The following is a 16,582-nucleotide window of genomic DNA, read 5'->3' on the forward strand; positions in this document are numbered from 1 at the left end:
ATTTTTGCTGCATGACTCCCATTAAAATCAATAAAGGGTTTTCTGCAGCTCAAAGTCCCAGGTGCTGCTTTGGAAATGTATATGTATATATTAGCGCTGTCTGTATAGCTAGCCCTTCCGAAATACCATTGAGAGGTGGAGAAAATGGCCCTCCACTCCCACCACACTAAACAGAAACAGGAATTCATCTTCTTCCAATAGAACGCCTGCCTGGGCGCTAGATCAATCTCCGCAGCCATATGGGTAAAAGGAATGGCTTGCCACAGACTGACAGAAAGGCAACTCCCGCTCAAGTTTGGCCCAGAGCTGAAGAGCCTCATGAGCCTGTGCTCTGAGATACCTCTCCCCTGGAAGGGCAGTGCCAGGACTTCTGAAAAGCAGCGAGGTGCTTCTTTATTTTAGCAACATATTTATGAATGCGCGAAGTAAACGCTGAGAATGTTTGCCAGCATGTTGAAAAGCACTCAAGAGACAGTGACCAGATGTCTGACCATGGGTAGGACTGTCCTACCCTCCATATATGTTTTGCCTGGCCTAAGTCAGGATTGCCAAATGCCCTGTGTATTATCATTTATGCACTACTGGCCTTGCATTGGGAAAGTAAGGCTGCTGCTTGCAATAAGCATGCAGCCACATAGGAGACCTTAAACAAATTCACAAAATACACTAACTTTCCCCCAAACGTGCCTTCATTGGGGAACTGAAAAGCCTGAGCTTTTCCAACAGCCACCGTTGTCTGAGTCACAAACCTTGGGTTTCTGTCTTCCATTTGAAAAGTAATTATCATTTCAAATCCATTCTTTTAATTTAAATTAAGAAAAGATTCCCCTCCCCTCTTTGAGGGAATTGAGATGACAGAGGGGACTGTCTCCCTTGGGTCCGTCAGGACAGGTCCTCTCTGACACTCCTCCATTGTACTCCAACATCACTTTCACCGTTGCACAGCTCTACAGACATGCCACCCATAGCAGCCCACCATGTTCTGACTACATGGCAGTGGAGACAGAAGTCTGCTTTAAAACTCAGTGAGGAAATGATGATGGGCCACTCCATGCATTTACTGAACTGTAAGTGTGCGCTAGTACATGCAACAAATGTTAGATATCTCAATAAACAAAGCAATGAATTTTGCTTGTGGTGCATGGGTATAATCTCATTCCTCCATGCACCATGCTTGAAAACCACCTCTCCAAAAGAGTTAAGGTCTGATCAGATGCTCATTGAAATCTGTTTAACAACTTCCATGAATTCAATGCAAGCAGGACTGGATCCCAATGTAACTGAAATCAAACCTACTTTGCTGCACACATGCACCACTTCATTTGGAAATGGCAATCTGTGTGCTTATTTTTGGTAGAAACAACATAAAAGCGCCATGTCAACAGGTGCATCTGCAGCTTCTGTACTTGGATTCTAAAAGCTTATTTTTGCTTGTGATTTCCATGCAAACATATCAGAGCTTAAGTAGGGTTGCCAGGAGTCTGGCAAAAGGCCATTAAAAATCCAGTTGGAGGCACAGCGGGGCTAAAGCAGGCTCCCTGCAGCTCCCAGAAGCAGTGGCATGTCCTCCCTCTGGCTCCCATGCTCTGCACGCTGCCCCTGTCCCGGACACCGGCTCTGTAGCTCCCATTGGCCAGGAACTGCATAGGAGCCAGAGGTTGGGTATGCCACTGCTTCCGGGAGCTGCTTGAGGTAAGTGCCGCCTGGAACCTGCACCCCTGACCCCCTCTCCTGCGCCCCAAACCCCTGCCCAAGCCCTGATCCCCCTCCTGCCCTCCAAATCCCTTGATCCCAGCCCAGCACACCCTCCTGCACCCCAAACCCTTCATCCCCAGCCCCACCCCAGAGAGAGCTTGCACCCCCAGCCAGAGCCCTCACCCCCGTGCACCCCAGCCCCCTGCCCCAGCCCTGATCTCCCTCCTGCCCTCCGAACCCCTCGGTCCCAGCCCAGAGCACCCTCCTACCCCCAAACCCTTCATCCCCAGTCTCACACCAGAGCCTGTAACCCCAGCCAGAGCCCTCACACCCCAACCTTCTGCCCCAGCCCAGAGCCCCCTCATGCACTCTGAACCCCTCAGCTCCAGCCCAAAGCCCCCTCCTGCACCCCAAATCACTCATCCCCGGCCCCACAACAGAGCCCATACCCCCAGCCGGAGCCCTCACCCCCCCCACACACACACACCGCAACCCCCTGACCCAGCCCGGTGAAAACGAGCGAGTGAGTGAGGGTGGGGTAGCAAGTAACGGGGGGGGGGGGGAAATGGAGTGAGATGGGGCGGGGCCTCAGAGAACGGGTGGGGCAGGGGGCGGGGCAAGGGTGTTCGGGTTTTGTGCAAGTAGAAAGTTGGCAACCCTAAGCCTAAGAAATGTGCACACAGGAAAAGCCCATGCTGCCCAACACACATTTTCTTTTGAACTGTACATTCTTTCTATGAAATTGTACTCTCTGAATATTTTTCAGATGCTCAGTGCAGCATTTTGCCACAGAAAAAAGAGAGCTCTATGCCCGACAAGCAGAGATGCCAATCATAGATCATGCAACACAGCAAAAGGATTTCCAACTTAAGTCAAGTATTTCAGTCATGAATGCAGGTCACATAGCGCAAAGCTAAAAGATTTGCAAACATCTGATAGAATCCAAGTGTAAAAACGGAATCACTTGGGATGAAAAACATAACATCAGGGAGCAGAAAAAAAAGTATGTGCTGCTAATTGTGCATGCCCCATAAACTTAAAACTAAAACAGGGTGGAGAGGACTCAGTGTAATGTGCGTTTTAAAGGAAGGTACAAACACCAAAGGGAAGAACAATGCAGATTATTTAGACAGAGGAAGTAAGAAGTTTTTCAAATACAAACCCAGCTGTAACACTTCCGAGCACAAAGGATGTTATTCGGCTAAACTGTTCTTTTTTTTTTTTTTTTAAGACTCTGCCAGCCTTTTCCCCACCACCCTCAAAATGATACTCTCTAGTTGTATACTGTAAACCGATAGCTGAGCGCATACTTTGCAATTGAAAATTACAAGTATCCACATAAAAATACTTCCAGGCTTCCTCCTCCATACGTTCTAGAACACACAAATTTATGACCATACACTACATTTTCCACACTGGAATGTTCACGCTGCACATTCATTGCAGATGCAAATCGTGGCCTGCCGGGGTGCCTAGATTTGCACAACAAACTAGTGCACATGTAAAATATAGCTTTAGGTGGGAATCCTGTGGGCTACATATTGAAAAGCTTAGGGCAACAGATAAAGATAACAAAGACACCAGATTTCCTATTCTAATCTACTTGGAAAGGATCATTAATAAATAGTTCAGCTCCAAACTGTATTTCTGAAACAAAACCTAATATGAATAAAAATGATTCCATGATTTTAATGTTTGTGTGATTCTGTATTATTTTCCTTAAAGTAACTGGAATAATAATAATAATATTGCACTCTGTCAACTTGAAATTTAGTCTTTTTTTTTTTAAGTTAAAAATCACTTCGGGTTGTATTTCTGTCCCTGAGTCTGCCTGCTAATTTGTGTGATTTTATAATCCTATTTTTAAATGTATTTTCCCCCCTTCTGCTCTGTGAAAGACTCTCATAAACGGTGGGAGAAACGATACCACTGATTATACACAAATGCTGTAAAATCCACAAAGTGAACAATCATTAACCATGAGAAGTAATTTTTCTCTTTTTCATTGATAGGAATCTTAGCTATCACTTGTGAAAATAGCAGATAAAAATTATTTCATGCATAGGTGGGATTCTTAAATTGAACGGCATCCCTGCACAGCAGTATATCATTCATTTATGAACACGTTTTTAAAATTTCAATTCATTCTGGACAGGGGAATTAATTTAAACATTTGATGCAATGTTATGAACCCAAATACAACCCCATTGTTTCTCCGAAGTGGGAAAGTTAGATGGTAACACATTAAATGCTGGCTAATTAGAGGTGTCCTGTCTTTTAAACAACTCTGAGGGGAATAGAGAGGAAGTTAGCAGTTTTCCATCCCACTCTATATCTGCATGATTGGCCTCATTATCCTCTATTTCAAAATTCAGGCACCATATTCATTAGGGTTTACATATGCCTCATTGTTCTGCTTTATCTTTCAAATGGATTCTGAATCTGGCAGCTCAGTTTTTGCCTCCAGGTCCTTCTTTCCCTCTCAGGACCTAGGACTCTCCCATCACATGAGGCAACACATAATTACTACCTTGGATTTTCTGTATAGTGATGCATATTATGGGGAAAAAATAGACTGGAACTTGAGTGTAAATGTCTGGCTGGGTACTTAGTAACTCCTAAGCAGAATATGCATAAAACAGGAAACATTCATAACCCCTGTGACATGCCTTTGGAGATCAGATGATTCCAGGGGTGTGGTTATCCTGGGCTATTCATTCCTGATATGGTATGAAGTAGGGGAGAGGGGGGTGAATGCCTCTAATCCCACCCCCTAAGGCTGTGATTTCCTCATGGTCACTACTTCCCCAGGTTCTCTTTTCATTGATATAAATGCACTTTCTTAGGGGGGAATGGCCATTTTTGTACTGGGATTAGCTAGCACAAGAGCTGCTTCTACTCCTAAGGAGTGCGGTAGTTCCCACTAATTAATGTAGAGTCATAGGATTGTTATCAGCCAGAGTGCTGCTTTAATACAGATCTTCTACTAATATTTACTCAGTGAGATTTCCAGCTGACACATCAATGCTGGACTCTACCTCATTGGTAGAGTGTACGCTACCAAGGTCTGTGGTGTGGTCTTTGTTTCTTCTCCTCTTAAAGGATCAGAATGCTTGCCATAGACAGCACATTTCTCCCTGTTTAATTTAAGCCTTCACTGAGCCCAATCCCATGCTTAAAAGGTGATGCCTGTTATTTCGTGTACATGATGAAACTCATTGTCAACAGACAGATGAATAGTGGGATATTCTGAATGCCAACCTCCCAAATACAGACTCTAAATCCTTTGCCAAAATGCAGCACCAACAAGAAAGAGAAGAATAGAAAGTAAGATTAGAAAGACTTCATATGGAGGATCATTAATGTGCAAGCCAACAAATTCTGTGCTTACTCCCTTATACACTAGAGATGCTAGGCAAAAGCAGTACTGGGAGGAAGGGGGCCATTAATAGTAGTATCAGAATTGTTCTGGAAAACAGTGTTGAGGTTTGAGCCCCATTCCACGCCTGGGACAGGGAAATTGGGGAGAGTTCAAAAGAAAAGCAACACAAACATTAAAAAACTGCTCACACTAGTCAGAGCTGCTGCAATTGATGGACAAACTAGGAAAATGTAAATTATCATTAAAATGGAAAAATGAATTCAAATGTTGATGATTGTTGCTATCTCCATTTCCCTCATGCATTGGTTCAGACATCAACTGGCCTCATCAGATGAGAAACTATAGGAAGATCCACCACTAGATATCATACTACACACAGGGAATCATAGAAAATATTGGCAATACCTGCTTACTTATTTCCATAGCATCTTATCAACACTAACTACTTACCTATAGCCAAGTACCTCAGGAGATGCTCAGCATCTTCAGTGGTTTTATTCTCCTGTTCTTACAAAAACATTTACAGCACCTTACACCTAAGGAGCTTAAAGCAATTTGCAAATAATTTATTAACTTCACAGCATCCCCAATGATAAAGATGATTCTCCTGATGATAGAACTGAAAAGAGAACCCAGAAGTCCTGATTCCCAGTTTGTAAATCTAAGCAGAAGACAAAAATGCCTCTCAGACTAATGAGAGGACAGAATATTGGGTAAAACTTGACCATACCAAGATCATGTCTAGGTTATCTGAAAATCCTGAAATTCATAAGCTCTTGTTAAAGAGAAAGTAAAAGGGAAAGGAGGAATAACTCCTGGCCTATGATTTTGCTAATCAGCAGGAATATATTTGTGTCAGAATGCCCTCGGAGTAAGAGAAAACAGAGCCCAATCCGCAGTCACTGCAGTTCAGTAGCTTTCATTTTATTTGGAAGTTGCATTGTTTTAACACCAACTTTATTTCTGGGTTTGGAGAGTTGGTTTCACTCAGTCAGCTTTTTTATAATCACTCAAAGTTCTTTCCCAGTTCTTTCCAAGTTTGAAACACTCATGTCTACTTCTGAGGAACTGGTATTAAAACTTTCCATTTTTATTTTATTTTATTTTTTCTCAGTAGCATTAACTGAGATTTGGAAGGTACATAATATATCCATCATGAACTCATCCCCCTGAGAAACTATCAACACATGTAGCTTCTGAAGATTAAGGACATTTTCTGAGCTGAAAGACATTTCCACTAATGACATAGACTCTCTTGATGAGGCTGATGTGTTGCGTGGACAGAAGCTGAATTCCCTTCAGCATTTTCCAGTAGATCTATTTCATGTCCATGAAACTTTAAGAAATGAACAGTGATCTAACTGGGATGTGATAGGAACCCCATATAGTAATAACATGCAACAAAATAAGAATTTCCACCCAGAACATCTTTCCCAATAATGCCTTACAGTGCACTCTACTACTGTTTCATAAGTAGATTTAATACTGGTGAAGAGTTCTAGATTGGCAACACTGGTGTCCTCTATCCAGAAGTCAGGCACAGCCGGGGCATCAACAGTGCACGCTTAACCCTATTCTTCCAGCGTGCTTTCATACTGACCTGGAGGGACCATTTCTAGGTAGGAGAGGCTATTTCAGTCTCCAGGCCTAGTCAGTATTTAGTCTGGCTTCAGAGAATGGAGATTAGTGCCAATTAGAATTTTTATCACCTGAGTATGTGGGAGGGAATTGAAACCACCAGACCATTTCAAAAAAGGCCAATAAATGTTCTGTGGCAACTTCTAGACTAACAGACGTATTGGAGCATAAGCTTTCATGGGTGAATACCCACGTGCATCTGACAAAGTGGGTATTCACCCACGAAAGCTTATGTTCCAATACATCTGTTAGTCTAGAAGGTGCCACAGGACTCTGTCGCTTTTTACAGATCCAGACTAACACAGCTACCCCTCTGATACTTGACACCAATAAATCGTCATCAGATAATAATGACTTGGGTTGCAGTTGAGCTGGGTTAGATTTGAACCTCTGGCTTAGAGGCATTTATTCAAACGTCTTTTCCCTTTTTTCCATGTATAAAGCAACACATTCTTTATTAAAGCAAAGCAGGAGAAACTGGCCCTATGGAAATTCCATTCATAGGCACTGCCATCTCTTGGCATAGAACCCATCACTAGCACTCAATGCCTTGCACCAAAAGCTACGGAAGAGAAGAGAAACAGAAGTCAGAGGTAGGGTGCCCAGATGTCCCGTTTTTATAGGGACAGTCCCGTTTTTGGGGACTTTTTCTTATATAGGCGCCTATTACCCCCCACCTCCTGACCCGTTTTTTCACAGTTGCTATCTGGTCACCCTAGTCAGACGGTGCCAAAATTCCATCATATCACTAGAACTGCTATCTGACAATCAAAAATGTCTGTCTCTATCTGAGATGTTTCCATAGCAACTATGTCCATGGTATTTAAATAGTGGCACATATCCCATCTGTCTTTGAATGAAGGCACTGAGGTTTCAGGAGTCGCTTTAATATTTGCAGAATATGCTGTTCTAATATATTGATGGGCTTTTAAAATAGAACACAGACTTCTATTTGCATGTCATTAACTTGCAGCCAATGGGTAAGTAGCTGCATAGATCAACACAGACTGGTAGAAATCCACTTTAAAGTATCATATTTTCCAAAGACTTAGGAATTCACCAACCCCCACTCAGCACAGGCTGACTCAGCAGGCGAGACTTACCGGACATGGATGGAAAAGCAGAAGGCACTAAACTGTCTGAAAGAAACTCCAAGCATGTGGTCTGAGTGAAAGAAAAGGTCAAGGGGCGGGGGGAAGGCAGCAGGACAAATCTAGGCATAGAAAACCAATGGCCTTCCAGAAGCAATATCTTTCATTCTCTTTTAGGGCTCGATTCTCTGCTATGCCCAGCTTCCACTAGGTGCAGGAGAGGAGATCCCTGATTCTCTGACCCACCCTGGTCACTGGTGAAAACAGCCCAGAAACCATTCCCCAGTTGGGGATAGTTAGAGGATATCATCCACTAGCCACTTTGGCCATCCACATCCAGCATGTCCCCAACATGCCCACCAGGCTATGCAAAGGCAGGTGTAGGAGCCAGCTCCACAAGCTATGCACCCACTGGGGACTCCCCCATACAGGCAACCTGCAGGAACTTTCCTGAACAGTGCAAAGAGAGTGGAACAGGAGCAAGAATCTGGTCACTACTCTCCTGCGTGTGGCCAGTGTTTTGAATCCTTTGGAAACTCCAGAGAATCTAAGGAACCTCAGATTTTCAGGCTCCACCACTCTGATAAACACAGCTGGGAGCCAATAAAGCAACCAGCCACAATGTGGAAACAAGGAAGCATAAATATTACTAAGGTCCTTGATCAGGAATGCAAAGCAACCGCATTTTTAGATCCCCACTTCCTCTGGCCTGTTTACCCTATCAGATACCACCGCAGCCGTCTTTCTATGCACAGTAATGTTGCTCACAGTCCCAGTGTAAATTCAAAGACTGAACAGACACCCAGTCCTCCCCAAACTATCCCACATAAACAAATGTATATATTGCAGGAGCTGAGACACCATTCAAACCAGGCTTCACAAGGTCTAGATGTGACCAGTCTTATGTCCAAAGATACACCAGAGCTGGTGGCACTGTAGGACAAAGGCTATTGTCATCTCCCAACTATTGCTAACAGTAAGGAAAAAAGTATCAGAGGGGTAGCCGTGTTAGTCTGTATCCACAAAAACAATGAGGAGTCTGGACTCCTTGTTGTTTTAGTAAGGAAGAAATGTTCATAGCAGTCTCCATTGTTCTCCATTTCTGCATTATGCTCACACTCTTTTGTGTATGCAAACCCAATGTGAACTCAGCCTGCACACAAAACAGTTTCAGTGTGTGTAAATCCTAACAGTTGTGCCCACAAATGATAGTGTGTGAAAACCAGCAGGTACATGTGATTGGGCGTATGCAAAGTTGCACAAGCACAAATGGAAACATTTGACACTGAAAACTCCAATCAAGTGTCTGGGAGAGTGGCGGCGAATTAGAGAAAATACAATAGGATCAAATAAACAAGCAGTGGTTTAATAAAAGGAGGAAAAAGGCAAGGAGTCCACACCTAGATAGTGATAGTTTTCATGCATTTGGGACTAATGGACACAGTAGTACAGTGGCATTCTGTGACATACAGTGGTGCTACAACATTATGCCTGGCAAAGGCAGCTTCCCCAGCCCTGATTGGAACATATATTTTCTTACTTCTCTCCCCACAAAGGGACCTTTCTTTAGAGATGGAAGGCAGTTGCTTCTTTTATTTTTTTGTATTAATAAAAGAATGTGATTCTAGTAGAAGGCATGAGACTGGCAGCCCAGGAGACTGACGACTTCTGTTTTAACCACAAAACAGGTACAGCATGGGCAGTGCAAGTTCTCCCATGCTGGCCGCCTTTGCCTATGTGCCTCAGTCCTGACCCAGAGGGGCCACTGCTAGGGATAAGAAGTAAGGTCAGTCCTCATTGCCCATTGGTTCTTTGGCTCATCTGCTGAGATTGCCAACAAGGAGGCCAATTAGTGCTAACAGGAAGGATGGTTTTTGCAGTGTTACCTGTCAATTGGGAACTGAGCTGAGACACCGGAACACATTTCAGACAAGCTGCCAAACAACAAGAGGTTGTAATCCCTCTAGACACAGGTAGATTCAAACCAGTGACCTAGAGATGAAAGGCTTGATAGCCCATTACTCATCCCCTGAGCCATCCAACACCCCCAGAATAATGATATAACTTCTGTTTGAACACAGCTTTTCAGGAAGTGGCTAAAATAGCACTCAGAGTGGTAGCCGTGTTAGTCTGTATCAGCAAAAACAACGAGGAGTCCTTGTGGCACCTTAGCACTGACTCTTCTGAGTAAGCATAAGGGACTCTCAAGCAGAACAGCATTACAGAGTCAGTACATCTCCTTTTCTCACCTACCCAAACCACTGCAGTAATCACCCATCTGTTAGACTAGAGCCAGCCTTTGACTACACCTACAGAAGTCATTCATGCACATAAGGTGGAAGTTAACTTTTAGATATGCAAACTCGGAGGGCAGAAGTGAGAGCGCGAGAGCCAGGGCTGGAAGCAACCCAGGAACAAAGCAGCCAGCCGGGGAAATTCTATTCTAAATGGTACCTTTAGGAGAAGTGGATATTTGCAAATTCTCTGAATTGGTGTCAGCAGATAACCCTCTAGTGGAATGTCTGTCGTCTTTCTGCCTCCCAAAAGCATGCAGCTCTGTAAACAGAAAGGAAAAGAAACATCATCATTGATACAAAGCTCCCATACACTCTTGGATAATGACTTTATAGTTCCATAGCACGGTTCACACATTCGGATCCCAAACCATATTGTACAGGAAAGAGAATCACTTCATCACCATTGAAAAGCAGCCAATCCCTGAAAGGCAGCAACTGTTTTTCTGCTGCTGTTAACACTCTAGAGCATTTCAGAACAAGAAATGAAGAAGAATGCTGCACCCTATGAACACTGCATGCACAAAGCCAGGGAGACGCAATGTCATTCCCAAACCGTGGTCAAGAGTTGCTGGAGGAATTCTGATAAATTTTCAGGACAAGTCAGAGCTGGGGGCCAGTCGATTGTAAATTGCATTGTGGTAGTGCCTAAGCACCCCAGTCACGGACTAGGACCCCACTGTGCTAAGTGCTCTACAAACACACAATGAAAAATTGTTCCTAACCCAAAAGAAACAATAATACTAATAGCAACTGAGTGGGAGTGAATCCTGCATAACAGGTCCCACCAGCCCTCTGCAATGATGTTCTTTTTATTTTTTTTCTTCCACATTTTATATACTTTATTCCAGAGGTGGGCAAACTACGGCCCACGGGCCACATCTGGCCCGCATGACGGTCCTGCCCAGCCCTTGAGCTCCCGGCCGGGGAGGCTAGCCCCCGGCCCTGCCCCCGCAGCCTCAGCTCGCCGTGCCGCCAGCGCTCTGGGAGGGGGGGCTGTGAGCTCCTGCCAGGCAGCGCGGTGGTGAGAGCCGCCAGGTGTAGTGTATTAAATTGCTCTCCGTAGGAATGTGCTACTTACGGAGCACCAGGACTGGCAGCTGTAAGTAGAACACTGTAGGTAGCACATTCCTACGAGGAGCAATTTAATGCTCTACACCCAGGTAGGGAAGGCTGTGCCTCCCCAAACAGTCTGGCCCCCGTCCCCTCCCACTTCCCATCCCCTGACTGCCCCCTCAGAACCCCCAACCCATCCAACCCCCCCTGCTCCTTGTCCCCGACTGCCCCCTCCCAGGACCCCCCACCCCTAACCGCTCCCCGGGACCCCACCTCCTATCCAACCTCCCCTGCTCCCTGTCTCCTGACTGCCCCAACCCCTATCCACACCCCCACCACCTGACAAGCCTCCTGGGACTCCCACGCCTATCCAACCGCCCCCTGCTCCCTGACTGCCCCTCAGGACCCTCTGCCCCTTATCCAATCCCCCCACTCCCCGCCTCCTTACCATGCTGCTCAGAGCACCTGGACTGGCAACCGTAAGTAGCACATTCTTATGGGGAGCAATTTAATACACTACACTGGCCCTCCATACAGTTTTGGACCTCCAATATGGCCCTCGGGCCAAAAAGTTTGCCCACCCCTGCTTTATCCAGTATTTTCCTTTTTGGTGTTGGAGCCCAGCTCCTTCTGGAAAACAAGAATCGGTCTTCACTTCCTAAAACTACCTGCTCAGTTGAAGCACTGACAACACCTGACAAAACACCGACATGCAAGTCATGCTGAAACTCAGTGGATAGAATGTGAAAGGATGGGAAATGCTTCATGAAGATGCTACTAACTGTGGCGGGAGATTTATGTGTGCAAGTGCTGATGACACAAAGGAGGGAGTTAGATGCTCAAAGCTCTCTAGGCATCAATAGGAGATGAGCCATTATGAGTAAAGATGGTAGTGTGGAGTTCTTAATCCAAAGATAAACATTATACTGCCTGAGGTTCAGAACATGTCAAACAATGTGAAGGGGGAAATGTGCAATCAGCAAAAGGAACCCAACTAACTGTCATTACTCGATAGTCCTGCTGAACTTAATGTGACCTCTCATGTGAGTAGGTGCTCACCTATATAAGGCTTACACCATTGGGCCCCAAGGATATCGAACCCAAAAGGCTAAAAGAAGATGCACTCATTAAAGTTATGGCCAAAGTTTGAGCTGCAGGAAATCAAAGTCCATTGCATCCCATAGATAGTCTCACTGCCTAATCATCATGTCTGAACCCACCGTTTGGTTCCAGGGTATGTTTTGTTTACCCTATGTGACATATGATTAGGCTGTGAGACTGTCTATGGGATGCAGTGGACTTTGATTTCCTGCAGCTCAAACTTTGGCCATAACTTTATTATACTGTTCCTAATGAGTGCATCTTATTTTAGCCTGCAGTTTCCAGACAGAAAAGGGTAAATGGGCATGTCTGTACCCAGGATAGGGCAAACCCATCCAGTTTTGGTTAGATATAGTTAATGAAAGGGACAATATAAACTCTCCACAAACTATACACTCAGTATAGTTATTGCTGATACAAGAAGTAAGAAAAGTAAATCCAAACCCAACCAAGTCCAGGTAAAAGGGTCAGAGTTGTTCCATAACTCATTCAAAGTGTATTTGAAAGACTCACAAAACCTTCCAGTCAACCAAAGTTAAGTTTTATGTTTGTAATGATGCCTCAAACAAGCCAAGCTTCACCTGCTTTGTTCATTAAGAACATTTTCCTAGTGCATCATTCATTATAGTGGCCCAGAAGCACTCTGAGCATTGGTGCTTTTTTGGCTGTAGGTTTAATCATCTCTCTATTTTCAGACAGCCCTCACAGACACCATTTATCAACAGCCCCGAATGATATTTTTTCATACAATCTCCTGCACAATAACCACTCTCCAGGCTATTCTAGATCTGTGGTGCTTGCTACCAGCTCACAAAGCTCTCAGTTCAATTTTCCAAGAGTCTCATGTGATTCAGTCCTTCCCAGGCCTCTTCTCCGCCCATCACTCCAACACCGGTTCAAAATTGCCATTTAAATCTTACTAAGTTTTCAGATATATTCCCAGATCTTCTGAAGCTGGACTCTATATTTCACCAGCTGTGAGAGGGCACCCAGGCCAAATCCATTCACACAAGCAATGCTTTGTATTCTAATGTAGCCCTCGTTGCAGGGTGACATTATAACGTGGGCTTTCATGGGAGATTGGGGGTGGAAGAAATTATAGCAGCCACAGCAAAGCACAGGCTTTAGTGTTTTCCCCATATTTACAGCTATTTTAAGAATCTTTTGAATCCAGGTGCTACAGAAAACGACAGTTGGCAGCACATCATCTCTTACTCTGGGCCTCCTGCCCAGTTTGCCAGTTGAGGCCAACAACATAGCTAATGCTTTTTGTCTCTGTTGGCCCAATTAGTAGGTGCAGAGAACACTCTGAAACAATGGTCATATGCACTTTTCTCTCTAGACCAGGGGCAACCTTCGGCACGCGGCCCATCAGGGTAATCCGCTGGCAGGCCGTGAGACATTTTGTTTACGTTGACCATCCACAGGTGCGGCCCCCCACAGCTCCCAGTGGCCATGGTTTGCTGTTCCCGGCCAATGTGAGCTGTGGGAAGCGACGGCCAGCATGTCCCTGCAGCCCGCGCCACTTCCCGCAGCTCCCATTGGCTGGGAACGGCAAACCATGGCCACTGGGAGCTGCAGGGGGCCGTGCCTGCAGACAGTCAATGTAAACAAAATGTCTCATGGCCCGCCAGCAGATTATCCTGACGGGCCACGTGCTGAAGGTTGCCGACCCCTGGTCTAGACCTTCTCCCAAATAATTTTTCCTTTGCAGTGACACACAGAGGAGCCAACAGGCTAGAAGGAGACACTTCAGTGCTTCAAAAACACAGTGACATCATGGGACTAACTCAAACTCACAAGAGTGAAGAGGGCCTAAATACTTAAGGGAATGAACTCTTGTTCTCCATGCTTCCTGTTAGGTCTAGGAATTGTGGCTGAAAAGTGCCCAGAGGATGAGGGCCTACCTGGAAGGGATATTCATTCAGAAGGGGCTTCTGCTTCTCTATTTAATCCGGAAGGACTAGGCCTTTGGCAGGTGGGAGACAAGTTAGGAGTGGAAGGGAATGAAGCCCTCATATGAAGGACCACATTTTCAAAACGGCAGCCTCCTTTCTACCTCAAGGCATGCAGTAAGAACTTAGGGTGATTCAGGATGTTAGGCTATCAGCTGGTGGCAACTCTCACTCCCAATACCTTTGCCCATGGTTGGGAACAAGGGAGAGATGACCTGGAATCAAGGAAGATGGGAGGAGGATGTTGGAGGGGGGAAATGCCACCAAAGAAACAGAAAATAATCAAGAAGTGCAGTTCACTTTTTTGGGAGGGAGTTCTGTCTATTGGCTAGAGCATGGAGTGGGAAATCAGATTCACTGGGGTTCTAGTCCTAATTCTGCCATTGACTTGTTGGGCAACTCATTTAATCATCTGTGGGACAACTCATCTCTGGGCTAAATGGGAACAACCTCCTATTGAAATTGCTCGTTCCAGGGCTGAATTTAGTTCTGTGACTCAGTTTGCCAATCAAAACAATGGACATATTAATATCTACCCTCCCAGCAGCTGTAAGGCTTGAATAGTTCATGTCTGTAAAGTGCTTTGAGCCCCTGGGACATGAAAGGTTCCTTGTAAGTACAATACAAAGTTGGATTGTTAAGTGCAAAATGCTAGAGAAGATGCTCACCAGGAGGAATGCTCTCACTGCTGGAATCTTGTTCAGTTCCATTAGGAGCCTGAGTGCTTTCTCATGGTTGCTGCAATATTCCTCGTATACAAAGAACTTGTCTTTCTGCAAGAAAAAAGTAACACATGTTGACTCAGAGTATGATTGTATGGACAGAACTGGTTTGCGTATTTTCTCTCAGAATAATACAAATTAAATATTTTACAAAGGAGTCTGAATTTAGGCACAACATTAACAATAAATGGAGGTGCTCCTCTAATTCCTTAACTACCGTGCTGTAAATATACATGATCCTTCTGGCCATACACATGATGTCACGCCCACAAACTGAAAGAAAATCTCCTTGTTAAAGTACAAGAAGCAGCTGGTAATACCATGTTCTACTTTATTTAAACCACAGGGTGAGAGTGACGGTAGAATTTTTTCCAGTGTAATAGATTAGAGATGCTGAGCACACCGCAAACATAACTTATTTGGAGAACAACATGGAATATTTTACAGAAAAGCAATAAAAACCATTTCCAGCACCTTGCAGTTTAAAGGCTCTTGTGCCCTAGGGGATGAAAGCTCCATGCACCCTTCCATATCCAGGGACCAGACACAATCTGTCCCAAACTATGAGATGGGCACTTTTAGAAGCAGTATCTTGCAGCTATTGGTCCACATAGATCTTCCTCCGCAAGCTGCAGATTAGATACTTGCAGACTTTAACAGCTTTAGTTATGTTGATATGCACAGATCCATGCAAAAACTATGGCTGTTTGAAACAGTTAAGCCACATGGATCCGGAGAAATATTAGCTGCATTCCCTATGACCTCATGGAAGAGAAACTGTGTTCACACACTGATACAGGAGGCTAACTCAGCATTCAGGTCAACTGCTTCAGGGCCGGACACGTGCTCATGAACTGAGTAAAGTGCTGCCTGTTTTTATACCAAAGGATCACTGATCTGATGGGGCATTTGTTTCTCCTTTTATTGATGGGTGCAGAGCTAAGACTAAATTGATTTCTCCCCAAACACAGTAATACCAATGGCATAGGGCAAACAAAGCAGCAGCCACAAAGAAATTGGAGTGAGACGTGGGTAAGCAGATGCTCTGGACCTTTATCTCTCAGCTGCATGGCTCACATCAGTATATGGCTTTAATCCTGGGGAGTTTGATAGAAAGGGAGGCTCCAGACCACCAGACACAGGAAAAGGCAGGCTGGATGCATGACACACATGGATGGAGGGAACTGGGAATCATGCTGATTGTGTCTTTAAAAGAGCAAGTTAAAGAAGGAGAAGCTGGGCAGGTGAGTTCCTCCAATATTTGCTCTTCTTGACTCCCTCATGCAGCTCCAGACGCACAGGAGCAGAACGCTTGAAAACTAGTTTCCTAGAAATAGCCTCCATTCTCATGACAGCATCTGTTTCAGATCAGGAGGCGAGCTTGTATCAATGCAACAGGAGCAAATGTCATTGCTCAGGTTACTGACTGCAGCTTCATGTGTTCCACATTCTGAGAGCTTATATTTGTATCATGACAAAATCACCCTGCTAAACTTGACTCAATATAATAATTATACACACAGCAGAGTGCTTTCATCAAGTCCTTTCCAGCTGCCTTTCATGCATAAGACCCACAAGTATGAGAGCTATTCTTTAAATTACTCAGTGTCTGAAGTATTTAATTTCCTCTCTGGGTGACACTGAGGTT

General features: G+C 44.7%; 1 protein-coding gene across 4 annotated transcripts in view; it reads right to left on the reverse strand.

Annotated features, from left to right (window-relative positions):
- Nucleotides 1-16,582, reverse strand: part of PREX1 (phosphatidylinositol-3,4,5-trisphosphate dependent Rac exchange factor 1) — a 221,261-nt gene that overhangs the window by 102,632 nt on the left and 102,047 nt on the right. For all 4 annotated transcript variants that reach the window (XR_006177052.2, XM_008172115.4, XM_008172114.4 and 1 more), the window contains exons 4-5: nucleotides 14,881-14,985; nucleotides 10,261-10,362 (exon numbers count right to left, since the gene is read on the reverse strand). Coding sequence is in view for 3 of the 4 variants with exons in the window: in XM_008172115.4 (XP_008170337.2) it covers nucleotides 10,261-10,362; nucleotides 14,881-14,985 (207 nt within the window). In the remaining variant the exon portion in view is untranslated. The remainder of the gene's footprint in view (nucleotides 1-10,260; nucleotides 10,363-14,880; nucleotides 14,986-16,582) is intronic.

The sequence above is a fragment of the Chrysemys picta genome, chromosome 13 (assembly GCF_011386835.1).
Source record: "Chrysemys picta bellii isolate R12L10 chromosome 13, ASM1138683v2, whole genome shotgun sequence".
Classification (NCBI taxonomy): domain Eukaryota; kingdom Metazoa; phylum Chordata; order Testudines; family Emydidae; genus Chrysemys; species Chrysemys picta.